Source organism: Typha angustifolia, chromosome 2 (genome assembly GCF_048772165.1).
Source record: "Typha angustifolia cultivar Huaian chromosome 2, ASM4877216v1, whole genome shotgun sequence".
Classification (NCBI taxonomy): Eukaryota; Viridiplantae; Streptophyta; class Magnoliopsida; order Poales; family Typhaceae; genus Typha; species Typha angustifolia.
In genome coordinates, this window is record NC_133240.1 from 9,746,508 (window position 1) to 9,764,753 (window position 18,246).

An 18,246-nucleotide genomic window follows, 5' to 3' on the forward strand; every position below is an offset into this window, starting at 1 on the left:
ACCGATTAGTTATTAAAAATAATTTTTATCCTTTAATAAATTAAAAAATATATAAGACATATGACTAGATTAATCGATAAAAAAAATTAGACTTTAAGTATCTTTTTATTACTTATTTTTATAACTGTTTCTTTAATAATAAGAGTCCCAACTTTTACTAATTTTTTTTTATTTTTTATAAAAAAAAGGATAGCTAAGAGAAATAAAATACAACGAATTTACTTTTACAATTTAAAAAAGTGATCGGCACTTCCGATTAATTTTATTTAATATTATTTAATTTCAATTAAGAGAGAGAAATTAATAATTATTATTGAATTATTATGTTTCTGACTTGTTCTTAATGAATATCTTAATAGTACTAGTTGGATATTTCTCCCTCCTTATGTTTCTGACTTGTTCTTAATAAATATCTTAATAGTACTAGTTGGATATTTCTCCCTCCTTATATATATATATATATATATATATATCGAGAGGGGGGCAATTCCCTTCTGATCATCCCAGTGATTTCCAAGGAGCAGACCAGTAGAAGTTCGGCAACCTCAGTGAAACCTAGGAAAGGAGAACATATTTCAATCTGGACATTTATCATATATCAGATAAACGTATAAGCCTTTTCAATTTACAACATTCTTGCATTAAAATAACACTAAGCATCAGTAATTTATAAAGAGAAGTTATGGTCACATTTTTTGAATTTTAGAGCTGATCAATTGAAAGTCTTTAGAAATTTACGTCCAAACAACAAAAAAGGACAACCAATTATCATAATCCAAGGATTGGAAGTATTTCAATGTTTCCTCTTAATATAGAGGGATACTGAGACAATTGATAGAAACATAAGGAGATATAAATCCTAATCACTAAATAAACTTCAAGATTTAAAAAAAAAAAAAAGAACATTAATAAAATAAGAGCTAGAATGTTACAATTCACGGAGTTGAAAGATGTGTAACATAGCATTGGAAATAACCCCCAACTTGTGATATCTATTCACATCCTAAATATTGATGATAAAAGAATATAGCAGATATTGGTATATTTTTACCACCAATATTGATGATAAATAATCTTCTTCCTCAATGATAAGAAATTAGATACATATTTTAATGCTTAGTTTGGCATAAATTAATAATCAGTTTTAGATAAGAAATTGATATTGCCCATATGAGATGTATTAGAACAATATCATACAATCAATAATATTTATATATTCACACAAAAATACTTTCAAAATTTATTATCATGAAATGTACCTGAAAGATAATAAATAGATAACTACATTTGATATTTTTGTGTTTAAAAATGTTATTTTGGTAAGGGCATATTATTTTTCTATAAATATTATTTTTATTTTATATTTTTATAATAATATGTATCACTTTATACTAAGATACTATTCTTATAATTTATAAAGACATATTCATAAACATGCATAATGACTAATTCACGGAAGACGAGACAATATTTTATCAAAAGAAGAGCAACCGTCTCTAATGACCCCGTTTGATAGTCAAACCCAGACCCGTTAACCCGCTTGATGAAGAGTTGGTAACAATAACATATCTCACACACTCTCAACTGTCGCATATCATGATGACATTGTTGTTAGGTTTTGACCAGTTTTGCTCTAGAGAGAGAAGTGGCATGTCAACCTTGAACTTTTCTTTATTGTTGGATGTGAATACTTGTGTTTCAAATGGCAATCACTATTTTTGAACTTGGTCTTCTAATTTTTGGAGAACAGCTAGTCTGTAATCAATATCCATAGACTATAGTGCAAGTTGGATATACAAACCTCTGCCACCAAGTTTCTGAATTAGTACTCTTGAATCTTAAGTAGATGCACCAATCTGAACTTGGCTCTGGCCTGGCACTTTGACTGCCCCTTGTTTCCTCCACTCTTCTCTGACTCTGTATGCCTTGTCCCACATCTCAGCAGCTGCATAAACATTAGAGAGTGCAACAAATGTGTCAGATATCTGTTGCTTTCTCTCTAACATCTTTGTAGCCACCTTGCTCCCAATAACTGCATTCCCGTGCAACCTACATCCACCAAGCAATGCACCTAACACAGAAGCACCCTCACCATTTCCAGTGTCTTTATCTTCCACAGAGTGCCTAGCAACATCCTTTACCTCCTCTACCAGTTTCCAGGCTTCCCTGAGCCGCCCTGCTCGTCCTAACATATCGATCATGCACGCATAGTGGTCGCCTTCTGGAATGATATTATACTTCTCCCTCATTAAGTTGAAGTAGTGTATCCCTTGCTCAACCAAACCACAATGGCTACAAGCACTAAGAATAGCTACAAAGGTGACCCTGTTTGGTTTGTATTTCATACTTATCATCTGCTCTAATGCCTTAATTGCTTGTGATCCTAGTCCATGTGTTGCATAGCCAGTGATCATGGAGGTCCAAGAAACAACATTCCTGTTTACCATTCTATCAAAGATTCTCCTTGCATACTTCAAATTTCCCGATTTTGAGTACATATCAACAAGAGCTGTTTCTACAACCACATCACTTAATCCACCATCATCAAGTATTCTCATAGCCTGAGCATGGATCTGTTTGCCAGCATCCAATGCAGCCAGACAACTACAAGCATAAAGTGATGCCACAAAAGTGAATTCATTTCCTTGAATCGACCCACCTTCTCCATACAACCTTGCAAGCAACCTTAACCCCTCTTGTGGCAAGCCATGTTGTGCATATCCTGAAATCATTGCTGTCCATGAGACGATATTTCTCTCAGGCATATCATCAAAGAAACAACGCGCTTCAACTATTAGACCATCATGAATAAATCCCATAATCATCACATTCCAATGGGAGACATGTTTTTCTTGCAAACTACCAAACAATAATTGAGCTTCACTTATCCCAGAGCATTTGCAGTACATATCAATCAGTGCACCACCAAGAACGACATCGGAAGCACCCAATGCGAATATGAGACCATGTACCTGCCTCCCAAGCCTAAGAAAACCAAGATGGGCACAAGCAGATAAAACGGAAACAAGCACACTAAGATCCTTCTCCACAAGTTCCCGAAGCCCAGCACCAACTTTGCTACATGCAGTCCTAATGGCGTCGCTGTACCTCTCATTAAAGACATAACCTTTGATCATCATAAGTTTAGACACCACACTCCTATATCCGCTCGCCTCTATGGCTCTCTCTGCAAAATTCACATCTCCACATCTGAAATACATATTAGCAACGGCATTCACAATAGCGGAATCAGCCTCAAGCCCAACAGTCAAAACAAACCCATGAATCTGCAAACCAGATCTCACGTCACCAATCCCTGAGCACGCCGTCAGAGCACTTGCCACTGTGAACTCATCTACCCCAACTCCCAACTGCATACCGAAACATTTCATCCGATAAAACAGCTGTAGAGCAGAGACTCCCATCCCGGCATTTGCATAGCCTGCGATGACGGAGTTCCACGAGAAGACATTTCTGTTAGGCATTTCGTCGAACAGGGTACGAGCGGAGGTCATGTCATCGCATTTGGAGTAGGCGTCGAGGAGAGAGGTGGTGACGACGACGTTGGAGAGGAATCCGCGGCGGAGGACTTGCCCGTGGAGAGATTGGGAGAGGTGGAAGTCGGAGGCGGAGGCGGCGGCGCGGGCGGCGGAGGAGAAGGCGAAGGGGTTCGGGCGAGGCGAGAGGTGGAGGAGCTGGGAGAAGAGAAAGAGGGCGTGGGAACAGTGGCCGGAGCGGGAGTAGGAGGAGAGGAGAGCAGTCCATAGGACTTGGTCGCGGGAAGAGTAGGGGACCTGGGAGAAGAGGCGGTCGGCGTAGGATAGCGGTGGATGTGAGGGGTGGCTAAAGTAGGCCTGGAGGAGCTGGGTGGCGATTACCGGGTCCCGGTCGATGCCTAGTTTGAGGAGTCGGGCATGGGAATTCATTCATCCGCATGCCACCCACGCTGCTACACGTTTCTTAAAGCACCTATACATCATATATATGTTATAAATATTAGGCTCATTTGTTATGAATTCGACAATAGAAAAAAAGAAGCAATATTCTTACAAAATTGAACCTAAAATTTATTCGATATATCTAATAATCTAATAACAAAACCTAGACAGTATTATACACGAGAGTTTACGGCCTTTGGCTTAAATATGAGAAATAGAGTTACCCGAGGGAGAATGGAAGAATGCGTGCTTGCTGCATTGCCAAGCAAAAGAAAACAATAATATTATACAACAAAAAAGAAGAATAAGATTTATCACTCTAAACATATGTTAATCTTTATGCTGGAGTCCGTTAAAACCGTCTCTTTATTGGTTTCGGCAGCTGGGTGGTCACCACACTCGAGCAGCAGTCTGAGATGCAAAGGTTTCATGAAGACTATATCTCTTACAGCCCCACCACAATCCAAGAGCAATTTAATGCTTGCATCTTCCTCTGGTTTTCCAACTTCATGATCCCTGTAATCCAGAATCCTCATAGCTAAAGCCTTCTGATCGTCGTCCAGTGTCTTCTTTATTTTCAGATAGAGGACTGCAGAAACAACAACCTGCACCCATGGAGAATTTGACGGTGATCATTAGTTTAATGCAATTCAACTTGAATCAATGCAGGCATACTACAAGCACGAGCATTAGAAAAGACCATGAAAGAAAAGCTGTGAGATGTCATTGCAGATATACTAGGATGCAAGGTAGAAAAAAGATTATATCTCTGCATAAACTAGTAGTCCCTTCTTCCCGATTCCAACGACATACACTGATACACAACCTTCTGTACCATGTACTAATCATAATCATGAAAGGAAGTCAGGACAATTGCTATAACCAAGTCGGCCGATGGTAAAAAGCTGAAAGAAAAGAGAACAAAGACAGTGTACACAATAAGATGCTAGATTTTCTTTTGGCCACTTGGAAAAGAATTTCAATCTTTATAGAGAAAAAGGAGATGGTGCTTTACTTGATCATGAAAAGAGATGGTGCAAGTATCAAATCACCTTCTCAGTACTTTACTACTGTGAGATGAACAAAGTTATCCCGTCAAGTTCCAAGTTATCATAAGCAGCGATGGGGATTATACCTCACTTTTTCCAGGACTGATGTTCACAGCACAATCAAAATGCACCCTATTGCTATCTTGGAAGCTTCTATCTGGAAGTGCATCTTCACCTTGAATTTCAGATTCCACCTCAGGTCTTGTAAATGCAAGATTATCTAACTCATCAAACCACTGCTGTGCGACACCAACCTTACATACCAGAAAAGAAACTTAAAAAACTCTTAAATTCATTCTACTTGGTGCAAAACCAGGAAAGTAAATCAATTATGAGAAGCTAATACCTTTTCTGTATCTGTGGCTGATTCTTCCAATCCAGAAAGCTCAGCAGCAGATCCTCTAGCTTGGCGCCAGATACAACTCTCACCCAAGGGTGCGACAAGTTCAGTTCCAACTGGTATATCTACATAAACTCGTATATCACATCGTCCTGTTTCAAAAAAATAAATTGAATTCATATATTTAATAACAGAAGCCTAGTTATACAAATGTATAAGTAGCAAAAAAAAAACAACAGGGTCTTATTGCCCAATGAATTATGACCGGCAAAATAAATCCTTTTTCTCCAATCAGTACTATCTTGGAAGATGTCATTTTTCCACATACGAAAAGAAAAAAGCTTTTGTCTTCTTATTGTTTAAAACCACATCATTTTTTTCTTCCTCTCCCTTATGTGGCACCTTTCACCAGAAGTGAATCCACATCTCCTTATTAGTCGACTACATGATCTCCATTAAACATGTTCAAGCAATCTTAGACAATTTCTCGCATCACTGTCAGTCAGTGTTACTCTTAGCTTTGCATGAACATGCTTAATATTTCTTAGTTTGTGGGTCATGCTGTCGCAAACTCTTTGTTAATTTAAGTGGCATTGATTAAACAGAAAAGCAATAACGTGTACACTTTAACAATCTTGGCTTAATTCTATGAACAACGTCACGCTCCTATACTGTAATTGCAGGATCATGTTCCACTGACATGTGATGAAGTGCAATGTACATGGCACATTTGAATGATGAATGAAGTAGGGTGGTATTAAGTACCAGGAAGCACATTTACGTTATGAATATGCTCTCTCCCAGGTCTATTAGAATATCCACTGCAAAAGCATAGAAGAAGTCAACAAATTAGATTTCTGAAGAAACAAATCTCATGTTCAATACTGAAGAACTTGTAGAACTGAAAATGTCTTCAACATGGATGCCTTGATGTAGAACTTCACAAAACTGAGAACAGAGAATAAGAAACCATCTCACCTGTCACAAACTCTCTCGAGAGGGAAAACCAACCAATATGGTAAACCAAGAACCCCAAAGTTCGAAAAGTGAATGCATGAGATGTCCTTGGACTCCCTATCAAATTTTAGAACTCTTTGACCCGCTTGATAAGAAGAAAATGAAATAGAAAGTAAGAATTAGTAAATATAATCTGAGTACCAAAATAGCAAACCTACATAACAGTTAGCAGACAACCTGAATCACAGAATATGGAATAGTTATCAAAGCTTGCAATTGACGACAGATGACCAGCATAAGGAATCCCCTCTAGAGAAAGGGGCTGCTCATGTGCCCCTGATGACCAATTCTCGTATATACCTTTCAGTAGAGACACTCTCTCCATCATCGTTCTCTCACATAAATCGATAACACCTGGGATACCTTTGCAGGATTGAGATTCTTTAGTAATGCTGTTACCAAATAAATATGACAGAGAAGAATGAGTCATTAAATACAGACCTCTTAAAACTTTCCTTTTCTCACCAGTTGCCATGCTTATGATCCATGATGTTTCAAAACTGCAGAATCAAGAAATTCAGTCAAAGATCACAAAGTAGAAACCAAACGTTTGGTCGATAATTTCCCAAAATGACTCTAGACATCTTTCAGGCAAGGTCCAAGTTCTTTTGTGTAAAAATTGTCGTCTATAATATTTATTCACGAAATCAGAGTAATATATCTTGGCATGAAGCTATACAAGCTGGTCACACTGATGTTCATGAAACATGCTACAAGGTTTTTCCTTCTAGCACTGACGTTGTGCATTTTGCTGTTATAAAGACTAAAGATTGAATAAACAATGGCAATGAGTTCTTACTACAATTCCTGTTTTAAAACTTTTTGGGAATGTCATAGTGACAGGAAAGGATAATAATATATCATCTCCTCACAGACATAGTCAATCCATTTTCCAAGGTACTAACCTAAAGATTCCTAAATGTGTAAGAAATCATTCTAGTATATCTTTGACCAAAAAATTCATTGTTGAGAGTAATAGGAAAACCATTAAAGAGAGATGATATAACATTCTAAACAAATGCCCTTGTATCTGCACATTGCAACTACTTGAAGAGAAGGTAGACTTGTTCACAAAGAATCATATGAGGAGAGTATACTTGTTTGGGAAGACCAGAAGACTGTTAAATATGTAAAATGCATCAAGAAAAGGGGATCATAAGACAATTATATTTCTCTACATAAGAAAGGATGAAAAAAAAAGGCAGTGCAAGCATACATACTTGCGGTTTATAATTAACAAGTCATCCTCCTCAATCTTTATCAAATGCCATGGAAATGTCATCCTGTCAGCAACAATTTCCTGAGATTTAGGAGCTACTTCTTTTGCCAGTCCAAGCTTATCCAAGATCCTGCTCCACATACCACTAGTTTTTTGAACAGTAATAGGGTAAACTGTCTCTAACACCCTCTTTTCCAAATCAGCTCTTCTAATTGCATGATTCTAAGCAAATAACGCAGGAACAATAATAAGTAACAGTAAAGTCAAAGAATAAAGATAGCATTTTATTTTATACCTCAGAATCCACAAAATACAGGCTATCTTCTGCAGCATAATAATATGATGCAGCAGGACGCAATAGTTTGGCAAATTCAAATTCACCATCCTCAAAACCAGGGGAAGAACCGATCTGCAAAAACAGAGAGGGCTCCTCGTAACTCATCATATCTGATAGCAGTTATTGCATAATGATTATAAGAATAAACTGTTTAACAGAAAAAAGTAACAGTGCCAGACCTTACACTCATGATCAAGTACCTCAACTGCCATGCTATTTAATTGTTGTATGCCTTTCAATAAATATTTATGTTCTTTGCAGTGTTACAATTTACAAAAGTTTTGTACTAATAATTAGAAGGATACCAACATCAAACAAGTAGCCTTATAACACTTTAATAGTAACTTCAAGGTACTTTAACAACATCACCATTGATGAAAATTTCATTTTAACAATACAAAAACATCATAACAAGAAATCCATTTCTCAAATGGTAAGTAATATCACACTTACAAAATCTACAATCTTCCCAGAGCCGTCTGATATGATGATCCGGTGATGGTTAGAATCAGAGATGAATAGGCGGTTTCCCTTTTCATCTACAGATATACATCCTGGATTGGTGGAAATGTGGAATAGTAGATTATGTCAGTTCTCACCATTAACATCTATCTATTCTCATTCTAGAGTTCATTATGTTGCTTCTACAACCAAAACCAAATCATACATTCTTTTTTTCACAAGAATGATAGTAAGATTGGAACCAAATGGCATAATAACCACTAAGTTACATAAAGGAAGATGACTGCCTCAGAAATGATCAAACGAAGACCATCTAGAATTACACTATTCAAATGGGCCAAAATACCTGGATGGCAAAGAAATAAATTTCTGAAAGAATCGACATATGGTTCCTTAATAGCCTGATGTTGCCTCTGCCAACCAACTTTTGAATCTTCAGCAGCAGCAAAACTGTTTGTTCCAAACGCATCAAAGCTCTCAATGACTGCATCCAAAGGTGAATTTAACCTAATTAAAAGGCAATTATTTTGAGCTTTACAGACTCAACATAATGAAGAACAATTGACTTTGTTGTCCGGTACAGAAGCAACAACAGAGTCCAAAAAACAGAGCTTCAAACCCCCAAACTTTAAATTTAGCAGCATAAAGTTTACATTGCAAAATAAAATGACATAATTATTTTGTGTGTGCATGTGTTTGGGTTGACCTTTTACTATGATCTCAGGCTCCTCATCGCACTTTAAACAGAGGAAATGATCTGAAGAACCTTCAAACAGCAAATAGCATGGATCATTTGTCATCTGAAGAATCAAAAAGAAAAATATTAAAAAAAATAACTGGGAACCATAGATATAAACAGTCAATTTAGATAGGAAAATGATTAAGCACTTCCTCTCTAGTGTGTATATATAATATCCTATTTTAAGATCACTGTGTAGGCATAACTTGTAACTGATCACAGTCCTTCTATTACTCTAAGAGTCTTTCTAGTAAATGCATCCTCCTAATTTCTGAAAGAAGTAACAATCATAAGAGAGGTGGCTTACGTTCATAAAATTTTCTTCTGATACTAAGATAGGATATGTAATGTACTCCTTCATAACGGTCTGAATAATCCAAGAGTGAGTAGCAACTGAATTAATTAAACTTCCGCATTGTAAAGCAAAAACATTAAGCTTTGGATACCTGCAATAAAAGAAATTGATCAGAATGATGTCCTCACATATCAATCTTAATCTCAAAGGTGAGCTTAAACACAACTACCTCTGCTGAAGCAACTTCACTCTTTCAAACATAATTGAAAGTTCACGGAAACTACTAGAATCTTCAACAGATTTATACAAAAGCACTAAGAACATTCCATCTTGATTGAAAGGCTTCACACAGCCATTGACATTATTCAGCCAACGATGATTTTGTCCTGCATCAAAATGCTAAAATAATGATAAAGTCCTTGAAGAACCAAATCTTCATGCATCATTTTGTCATGCATGAAGATTGTTGTATCTGCTGCATACATGAGCCTAACTGACACAAGCTTCTTAATAATATATAGAAATGCAATTATAGAAATGAAAGTTTGTGATGAGAGGAAGAGAATCTCGTCCCTATAGTTGTTGTTACGGAAAGAATGGTGGCCAAAACAGACCGCCAATGATGGAAGTCACAGAAGAATGACCGGTTAGAAACAATTCCAGCTATTAAAGCATGATTTAGTTACCTTCAAGCTCATCAAATGTGGATTTGATGAAGGTCAAGACTTTAGCCTGTGAAGCCAAAAAATTATTTGTTTCTTCTGTCACGGTTGTTGAGCTCCTGAAAGCAGCTGCTACTTATAACCCGACAGAAGAATAAATTCTCAAAAATTCTACACTAAAGCATATATAGCTGCCCAAGAGTAAAACCATTCAAGGAAACATCTTTCCATTACCTGCGGACGTGATCCATCATCACCAGATGTCTCTCTTCTGGTCTCAGCCATGGACGTAACAAAGATGTCGGTAGATTATTCTGAATCTTCCTCCTTGATATTGAATCTGATGAGCAACATATATGAGTACTAAATGTGGCACGATCAGGCCAAAATATGGATTCAATGTGCCAGACGAGGTGGCGAAACCAACATAGATACAAGAAATCTAACTCCCCAAACGGACTGGAGATCAAACAAATACCTGAATAAAAGAATCGCAAAAGAACCCTAGAAGCACCTCTGAGACGAAACAATCTGCAAGCCATGGAGATGAAACCCTAATTCCACAAAGAAGAGGAAGCAGAAGCTAGAGAGAGAGAGAGTAATAGAGCGGGGCGGCGAGGCGGAGGCGGAGGCGGAGGCGGGGAGTTTGCACTTGCCCGCGAAAAAAACCTAGGCGTTTAACGAAAGCTAAAGCTAAAATGTCGGATCGGGTTTGCATGATGAACCCGCGTACCCGTACCGGCCCAACGTCCAGTATTGAACTTTTTTCATATAAGCTCCTCCTTTTTGTATCATTCCCGCTTCAAACCCTCTTTCCTTTGGTTTAAAGTTTGTTGCTCCCTTTTTCCTTTATTTTTCTTCTCCAACCTATTGCTAGATCTTCCACTGCCGTACTTGGCGGATCACGATTGGCTGCTAATTTATGCCAATAAGAGGAGTGATTGACCAAACCAAACTACCCTTGTGGAATTAGCCTTTTGATTAGTTCGGCATTTTTATTTAACACTAAAACGCTGAATATTTAAGTATTTTATTTGTAAGAATCTACTATTAAATTAATTTTCTTACTTTTTATATACAAAAGTAAAATAGATCAATTTTGATAATAAGTTTGAAGAGCATAAATAAAATATGACTAATTTAATAAAAAAAACTCTAAATAAGAGAAGTAGACCTTTATTGTGAACAATATATTTTCAATATTTTCTAAATCAATTACCTTCTACCACTGAAGTATTTACAAAGCTGAGCTTGAAATCTTGAATGATTATAAAATAAAAAATCTTGAATGCACCAGTATCTTGTTTTCTAATGAGAAAGTTCTATTTTACTGACTGTTTAATAGGAATAAAAAAATGGTACAGCTACCAAGATTTAATTACCCTATGAACACATGGATGCTTCATCATAGTTTTCAAGAAAATTCTAAACTTTCTTTATGAATCACAACTCACTTCCTGGCTAAATTTTCATGTCATAGCTACAGAAAACTTGTGACAAGCCTTGGATCCTATCTCCCAAGTAGATAAGCATCACCATGTTAGTCCTCTCTGAGACTAGGGCCCTTAAACTGACCTTTTTCTGGGGCACATTTAGTTTATGATTCAAGTAATATCATGGCAAACTGAAACACTTCTGATACTTTTTTTCTTCTAAACTTCCAAAGCTGAAGACCTCAGAGAGATCTAAGTAAGAGCTTAGTTTTCACATGCCTTCACTCAAAAGGAAGAAGAGGAAGTTGGATGGATTGCAATTTATATGATAAAGATCTGAATATTCTATGAACATACATAGCTGCAGGTGGATGATTCAGACAGTTCCAAGTTCCAAATGCTCAAAATTAACTATTCCTTTAAGATGGCAATAAGAACAACACCACTTCATTCTTCCACATAAATGCCTTCTTCAGAGGCTCTCTTTTACTGAAAAGAAAAATAAAAAATAAATAGAAGCTGACATTCTATATTTACATTTTGAGTGACAAAGTGGTGATGACCACTACACCAACAAATCAAAAGTGACCCCTCCCCCAAAAAAAAATTGTTCCAGAATGTTGTTGATCATGCTAGAACAATAAAAACTACTACCTATTTGAGACTGGATTTGGGCCACTGGGGACTTCATGCTTGCTTGTATTGAACTGAGAACTAAAGTTGGAGCTCTTTGGATGCAACTCCATGGATTGAGATGTGGAAGGAGGAGTAGTAGTTGTAGTTGTTGTTGTTGTAGACATCCTTTGCTGGTCTTCTGGATGAGCCAATGGGAGTAATAAGACGAGGCAAAGAAGAACACCAAACACCAGTGCATTAGGTTTACATCTCCATTGCCATTGATCTCTAGCCATGCAAGCTTCAATGCCCATGAACCACTTGAACCAAGAAAACATTAACTTGAGGAGCATATGAGTACATAATAGATGAGGAGATGTAGAGGGCCAAAACTTTGGACTGTGAGTCTAGAAAAAGCATGACAAGGAGACATTTTAACAGGGATAGAGAAAGTTACATGATTACCCTTCTCTATCAACTTTTTTGAATATGGATGGGTTGTTAAGGCTCATTAAATGCATCTTCCATTAAATGTGGAAGGGTTGAATGATATCAACTTTTCAGAGCCATGATCATAAATGATGGTATACTTTATTTAGGAGAAAATTATGGCAAGTTTAGGAAGGTTAAGGGAGATCAAGATTGAAAACTTGATAGATTAATTGTCAGTGACTTTATGGGCTTTGGAGTTGTGGGGGGAAGGGAACCCTACAAGCAAAAGATGATAGTAAGCAATCTTTTTCCCCTAATACACAAAAGCAAGGAATCCTATTCCAAGAGCTTCTATATCACATATCTGTCAGACTCCAGATGTTGTCTCCAAATTGGGATGCAAAAGAAGCATCCTCACCTTGGCCTCTGCCAAATCTCATGCAAGGGTAAAGAGACACACTATGGATTACAAAAAACATTGTTAGAAATATTATCTTTAATTAACAACACTAATAGCAAGAAAGATGGCATTTTGTTTGATATGGATCAACTGATCAGTAGATCACCTTGGCATTGATTGACCTATGACTGCTTCAGTAGACCTGCAACTCTGCAAGCCACATTATATCTTGGATAGAAAACAATGAGCCCGAAGCTTTTGGCTTTCTCAAGGGAATCATAGAGGGCTCATTCTTTAATATGGAATGTGAAGTCACATCTAAGTAAATGTAGCAGATTTGATATGATACATAAATTCTCAGAATACATAAGAGAAGATGAGTGGGAGAGTGGATTTCTTGTGATGGCAATGAGTGTGCATTAGACTTTTTAGTAGGTTATAAGAATCCAAAACCAAACTGGTCAAATAAGCATCTCAAGATCAAGAGGCTTTTGCAGAAAGAGATGGGCAGTGAGGATCATGAATTTAGTGCTACTTTTGAGGCAATGATATGGGTAAATGCTTTTGCTTTGGATCATTGCTAGGTGATGAAATGAATATTATTATCATATATATTGCAATTACTTTATAACATTATAATTAGTACTAAACAACAAATGACTGACTCTCTACTGAACTATGTTCTTTTTTATCAATCCAGTGCTGGATCTGGATCTTCTCCTTTCTTGGCATATCGGATCCGGATCTAAACTGGATTACGGTCCTGTGTGTATGCATAGGATCCGAATCGTACAAATGTCAGCTCCGCAAACAAGTCGCATGCGGACATTGATCAAAAGCCGTCCGATTCTTTCCCCAACTCATCTTTACCGCAAGATCGTCAGGTTGTTTTGTTTAGATATTTATCTCCAATCAGGGACGCACGTTTTCTGTCACGGTCCTCGTGGATAATTATAATTCATGCAAAGCCCTTGGACCAAAAAAAAAAAAAAAGGTAAAGAAAAAATATATCGTAATTTAACGTCGTCTTCGACCTCTTTCCTAGATGGCTTTCTTCTCGTAGCCCTAGAGACCTTTCGTCCACCCATAATTCCGATCCAGGAAAAGCCTAGAATCCCACGGAAACCTAAAGATCGCTGCTTCCCCCGAGCTCCTCCGCCATGGTCGCTCGCTCCCCGTTGCAGTTCCTTTTACTGCTGTTGGTTTCGTTCATCTGCTTGAAAGCTAGGGTTTGTTCCGTCTCTCTTTGTCTCGCAATCAAAATTGATTCTTTGGTTGGTTTACTGTTTTTTCCCCCACCAATAGGATTCGTGGAGTTGTTATTAGATCTTGTCTTGTCTTTGCGAAATCTAATGTGATTTCTTCTTCGTGCAGGCCGAGAGCAGCCGTTCTGTTGTGTTTATCGATGGATCTTCTAATAATTATATCCGGGATCAGAATCCGGATGGTGCAGAGGTAAATGCTGGATTGTTGTTTCCATTAGCTCGAATTTCGTTTTGTTTGCACGCTGGATCGAGAAATATGTGTTTTTTTTTCCATAAATTTTAGTGGTTCGCTGGATCTGTTGATTTAATCTACTCATTTTAGTTGAAGCCCTTTACACGACTAGACATTAGAGCTTCTAAGTACTAAACTTGTCAGTATGGTGGATTTTAGAATGGAATTTTAATGTTTTAGATAATATGCCTGCAAATATTGGGGCACTGTTAATTAATAAGCAAGCAGCAGCGTGTTTCGTATTTGGAAATCTTAAATCACAATCTTGACCAATGTTTTAAGAAATATGGTTGTTCATTTGATATTTTTCCTACATCCTTGGGTTCTGTAAAAAGTGCATTTCTTGTTTTTGGCTTTCTGCCGAAGTCTTTTCTTGTTCCCTTTGTTACCATCTACAAACTAGAATCCATTGAGACTTTTTGATTCACTCTCATTATGGCACCAGTAAGATGCAAATCTTCCTTTTCATTCAACAACATACATTGAGGGATTGATTGGAAAACTTCTTGTTTTGTTCCAGACCAGTTCGATGCTGTTAGATGAAGTTGCTGCAGCGGCATCAGTCTTACTTGGTTTTGCACCACCTTCTTCTCTTGCAGCAGATTCTTCATCGAAGGTGTTTGCTATCCCAAATCTTTGCTTAAGTAGTCATATCATTAGATTCATTACTTTTATCTGATGGTTTGGTGTCATGTGAATAACAGTTAAATGAGGTTCTTCTTGCAAATCCTTTTGATAAGCCCCATGCTGTTTTTCTGCTAGAAGTTAATGGAATTGATGGTATGCTCAATTTCAGAGTGATTCATAGCAAGTTACCTTGGTTCTTCATATTTTTATGGCTTATAATTCTTTCTTAGGTGCAGATCCATTGCTATCTATGGACAACTCAAAATTGACTGGCAGCATATTCAAGAGCAGGGTTCTCGGTCCAAGTAAAGCAGCATTAGAACTTCCAGGTAGGTGATATCTACTCTGATGCTTCTGGGGTACAAGCACCATATGTTATAATCTGTTTTGTTTTCTTTTTAATTTATCTTTGATAATAAGTTGATATACAACAACTTTTGTTTTTCATTTGCAGGTGAGGACGAGGTTTCTGTTGTTCACCTAGATGAATCTGTAGCTGCTGAATGTAATGCCGCTTGTCTTGATAAGGAACTTGCCAATATTGTAAGCTCATTGTTTTATCATGATAAGTTTGTAATTTGTTGGGCATATTGGTGTCCCATATAACTAACCTGAATTCTGATGAGCTTGATTGCAGGCAGACTGGTTAGGTGGATCATATGTTGGGAGTCTAGAGTCACTGGATGGGATGTTGACCCTTCCCTTGGCCAGTGGCAAAGCTCTTAATTTGCATGTTGAAAAGGTTCATCCTTCTCTGCCTCTCTCCCTATATGTTGTGTCTGCACATACACACCCATTACATACATACATACATGAAAATGATTGTACATGTGTGTCTGTCTATATGTGTATTGTAACACTTTGTTGACTAAAGGAATCATGGATCTGCCAAACCTTACTATTCTATTCACCATGGAATATTCTGAAATAAAACTTAGTTGGTTCTAAATGCCATAATTATGGACCAGAATGGACTAATTGTTTTCTCGGCGGAGAGTCTTGCCATGCAACTCTTGTGCTAGCATTGCATTTTCTAATGTACTGAAATCACGTAAACTAAGTTTACCCTTCTTGTCCTGACAATTTATTTTGTGAGGGTACCTAGAACAAAATATTCTTAAGGCTGCGATTATCATGTGGTCAATTGGATCAGTTGGCACGTGCACTGGTTGTGCAATAGTAGATTGTTACTTGCATCACTGAAATGTCAACATCTCCATTTGTCAATTTCTGATAACTGACATTAAGAATTTATATGGGTAACAGGAGGCACAATTACAATTTGCATCTGGTCTTATCTCCTTGTTTAAAAGTGTTAAAAGAGGAGTAGAAGTTCATGAAGATTTTGCTGGAAGCATTGTGAGCCCTGCAGAGTTGATTATAGGTCATTTCACAGGCATCAAGGTAATACCATTTTTCTTGAACACCATTAATTGGAAGTTAAATTGGCATTTTACTTTTTGTTGTGATGAGACCTCGTGCATAGATTTGTTTTCTTTGACTGCTACAATTCTTCATTTTAACGTCGATTGACGAAAATTTGACAGCAAAGCTATTAGAAAGCTGAAGTTCCATCTGTCATACTTCTTTTATACAGAATGCTATTTTGCTTAGTGATACAAATATATAAGTTGCATGTGTTACAGACTTACAGTTTTGTGCACGAGCTGTCTTCGTGCATTACATGTTAGTTAAACCTGATGGAGGCATTTGTGGAATCTGTATTTCAACTGTACATCTTGCATAATATAAACATGATGCATCTTCTATCATTAACGTATTCTTTTGTTTGCAACAAGTAAAGGCTAATTATCCTGCTATCATTCTTTTTTTCCATGTGGTACTAATCTGATTGATCTGATCTAGATTCTGCAAGAGGAATATGGTCCAGGGGACATTGTCCAGCAGGCAATGGAAGTTTTCCAGACAGCACTTACCAAGTCATTAGATCTATTATACAACTCACATGAAGGTCAGTGCTTATTTTTAACCTTGTCGTGTCAGATCTAGCTTCTAGAATATCTTTTTCTTCTAGTGATCTTCATACTGGATTCTGTTTTTTGTGATGCTTTATTGCTTATGCTTATTGCATTGATGATCTCTTTTACTATGTTAGGGAAAATTGTTGGAGTTGTAATATCCAAGAAGGAGCCTACTCCACACTCTGGAGGCATGATTGATGTGACATTTCCAACTCGGGTTTCGCGGTTCTTAGAAGAAGGAACCCAAGCTGGTTTTCCAATCCACACTCTAGAGGTGCTATTGGTCAGACGGAGTTTGGCCTGGATTACAGGAATTATCCTTCTTGTCTCAACTCTCATTGGGGTGAGGACCATTACTCATGGCTTTCAATAAAATTAGTTACATTATAAATTAAATTTCAACCTAGAGATATTTGTGCATGCCCATCGCTATTATCTGGGTCGCTGATGTATATTTTGATCGCGCAGGTCTTCTTACTTGTCAACATGCCACTTACAAGAGACACTCTTCTCTATTCGAATGTCAAGCTAGATTGATTTCAGAAAAAAGAACCGAGTCTTAAAAGCAAATAGAGAAAGATTTTGAACTATGTCATGAGATTTCCTGTAGTCATGCTCTCTGTTGGTCCGTAGCAACAAGTTATTACACCAAGTCGCAGTTCCTCCACATTTATGTCTTACTCAATGCACCAATGAGTTTGCTGCTCTGTGGATCAGTCCTCTCTGTATGTACAACTGGATTTTTTTTTTTTTATACTGGCTATCCTGGAGGAAGGATAGAAAATTTTAAACTTGCAAATAAGTTCGAAACTGCGAAGTACTAGTTGTGAACATGAATGTATCTGAAATTTGTTTGGTGGTCATTGCAAAAATATTTCTTGACATTATCTTCCAATGGTTGCAATAAAAATTGTGTGGTAGTTCTGCTCATGGATTAGTAGTCTGATTGCATAACAAGCCTTCCTAACCTTCCTGAAGGGTAAGTAGTTCTATTCATCCTTCCAGTTCAAGAAAATTTCACAGTAAATTTGAACATTAAAATGCAAAGCAGATTACAGTTTCGTAGCATCATTACAGTATCATATTTTCAATATTTCTGGTTTGAAACACATTTCCAGTCTTGCAAGAGAAAAACAACAGCAGATCTCAAATTCTGCTTGAATTATACTTAAAGATGTGCTGAAACCAGAAAATCTAGATGC

General features: G+C 37.1%; 3 protein-coding genes across 8 annotated transcripts; 1 reads left to right on the plus strand and 2 right to left on the minus strand.

Moving 5' to 3' along the window:
• Positions 1-33: 33 nt before the first annotated feature.
• LOC140775529 (pentatricopeptide repeat-containing protein At2g13600-like) lies at positions 34-4,290 on the minus strand. Of its 2 annotated transcripts, XM_073118893.1 has the most exons (3): positions 4,163-4,290; positions 1,802-3,969; positions 34-555 (listed from the first exon to the last, which is right to left on the minus strand). In XM_073118893.1, the coding sequence occupies exon 2, from the start codon at positions 3,924-3,926 to the stop codon at positions 1,839-1,841; it is 2,088 nt and encodes a 695-aa protein (XP_072974994.1). In that variant the 5' UTR covers positions 3,927-3,969; positions 4,163-4,290; the 3' UTR covers positions 34-555; positions 1,802-1,838. The 2 variants fall into 2 exon arrangements, with proteins under 2 accessions (XP_072974994.1, XP_072974986.1); XM_073118885.1 differs by lacking the exon at positions 34-555 and having other exon boundaries at positions 1,294-3,969.
• LOC140775506 (uncharacterized) lies at positions 4,052-10,704 on the minus strand. 4 transcript variants are annotated; one of them, XM_073118864.1, is made up of 17 exons: positions 10,537-10,704; positions 10,293-10,398; positions 10,083-10,177; positions 9,626-9,782; positions 9,409-9,547; positions 9,069-9,162; positions 8,709-8,846; positions 8,354-8,454; positions 7,859-7,972; positions 7,565-7,785; positions 6,786-6,844; positions 6,522-6,698; positions 6,306-6,429; positions 6,093-6,148; positions 5,334-5,479; positions 5,074-5,241; positions 4,052-4,543 (listed from the first exon to the last, which is right to left on the minus strand). In XM_073118864.1, exons 1-17 carry the CDS (start codon positions 10,598-10,600, stop codon positions 4,253-4,255), a joined length of 2,250 nt encoding a protein of 749 aa, XP_072974965.1. In that variant the 5' UTR covers positions 10,601-10,704; the 3' UTR covers positions 4,052-4,252. The 4 variants fall into 4 exon arrangements, with proteins under 4 accessions (XP_072974965.1, XP_072974956.1, XP_072974969.1 ...); XM_073118855.1 differs by having other exon boundaries at positions 6,522-6,707; XM_073118868.1 differs by lacking the exon at positions 10,537-10,704 and having other exon boundaries at positions 6,522-6,707; positions 10,083-10,187.
• A 3,243-nt stretch (positions 10,705-13,947) lies between these two features.
• On the plus strand, positions 13,948-17,974 carry LOC140776094 (uncharacterized). Of its 2 annotated transcripts, none has more exons than XM_073119673.1 (11): positions 13,948-14,167; positions 14,313-14,393; positions 14,956-15,051; positions 15,140-15,215; positions 15,293-15,391; positions 15,517-15,605; positions 15,700-15,804; positions 16,329-16,466; positions 16,929-17,034; positions 17,179-17,387; positions 17,513-17,974. In XM_073119673.1, the coding sequence occupies exons 1-11, from the start codon at positions 14,099-14,101 to the stop codon at positions 17,579-17,581; spliced, it is 1,137 nt and encodes a 378-aa protein (XP_072975774.1). In that variant the 5' UTR covers positions 13,948-14,098; the 3' UTR covers positions 17,582-17,974. The 2 variants fall into 2 exon arrangements, with proteins under 2 accessions (XP_072975774.1, XP_072975781.1); XM_073119680.1 differs by having other exon boundaries at positions 13,949-14,167; positions 15,299-15,391.
• The last annotated feature ends 272 nt before the right edge of the window (positions 17,975-18,246 follow it).

Excerpts from the sequence above, each read along its gene's own strand:
- LOC140775506 (XM_073118855.1), bottom strand. The coding sequence starts at position 10,600 with ATGGCTTGCAGATTGTTTCGTCTCAGAGGTGCTTCTAGGGTTCTTTTG. Across the intron at positions 7,786-7,858 it reads TGTATTTTGTGGATTCTGAG|AATCATGCAATTAGAAGAGC; the intron begins GTATAAAATAAA and ends TTATTTGCTTAG. Across the intron at positions 5,480-6,092 it reads TAACGTAAATGTGCTTCCTG|GACGATGTGATATACGAGTT; the intron begins GTACTTAATACC and ends TTTTTGAAACAG.
- LOC140776094 (XM_073119673.1), top strand. The coding sequence starts at position 14,099 with ATGGTCGCTCGCTCCCCGTTGCAGTTCCTTTTACTGCTGTTGGTTTCG. Across the intron at positions 14,168-14,312 it reads TCATCTGCTTGAAAGCTAGG|GCCGAGAGCAGCCGTTCTGT; the intron begins GTTTGTTCCGTC and ends TTCTTCGTGCAG. Across the intron at positions 15,216-15,292 it reads AGAAGTTAATGGAATTGATG|GTGCAGATCCATTGCTATCT; the intron begins GTATGCTCAATT and ends ATTCTTTCTTAG.
- LOC140775529 (XM_073118893.1), bottom strand. The coding sequence starts at position 3,926 with ATGAATTCCCATGCCCGACTCCTCAAACTAGGCATCGACCGGGACCCG.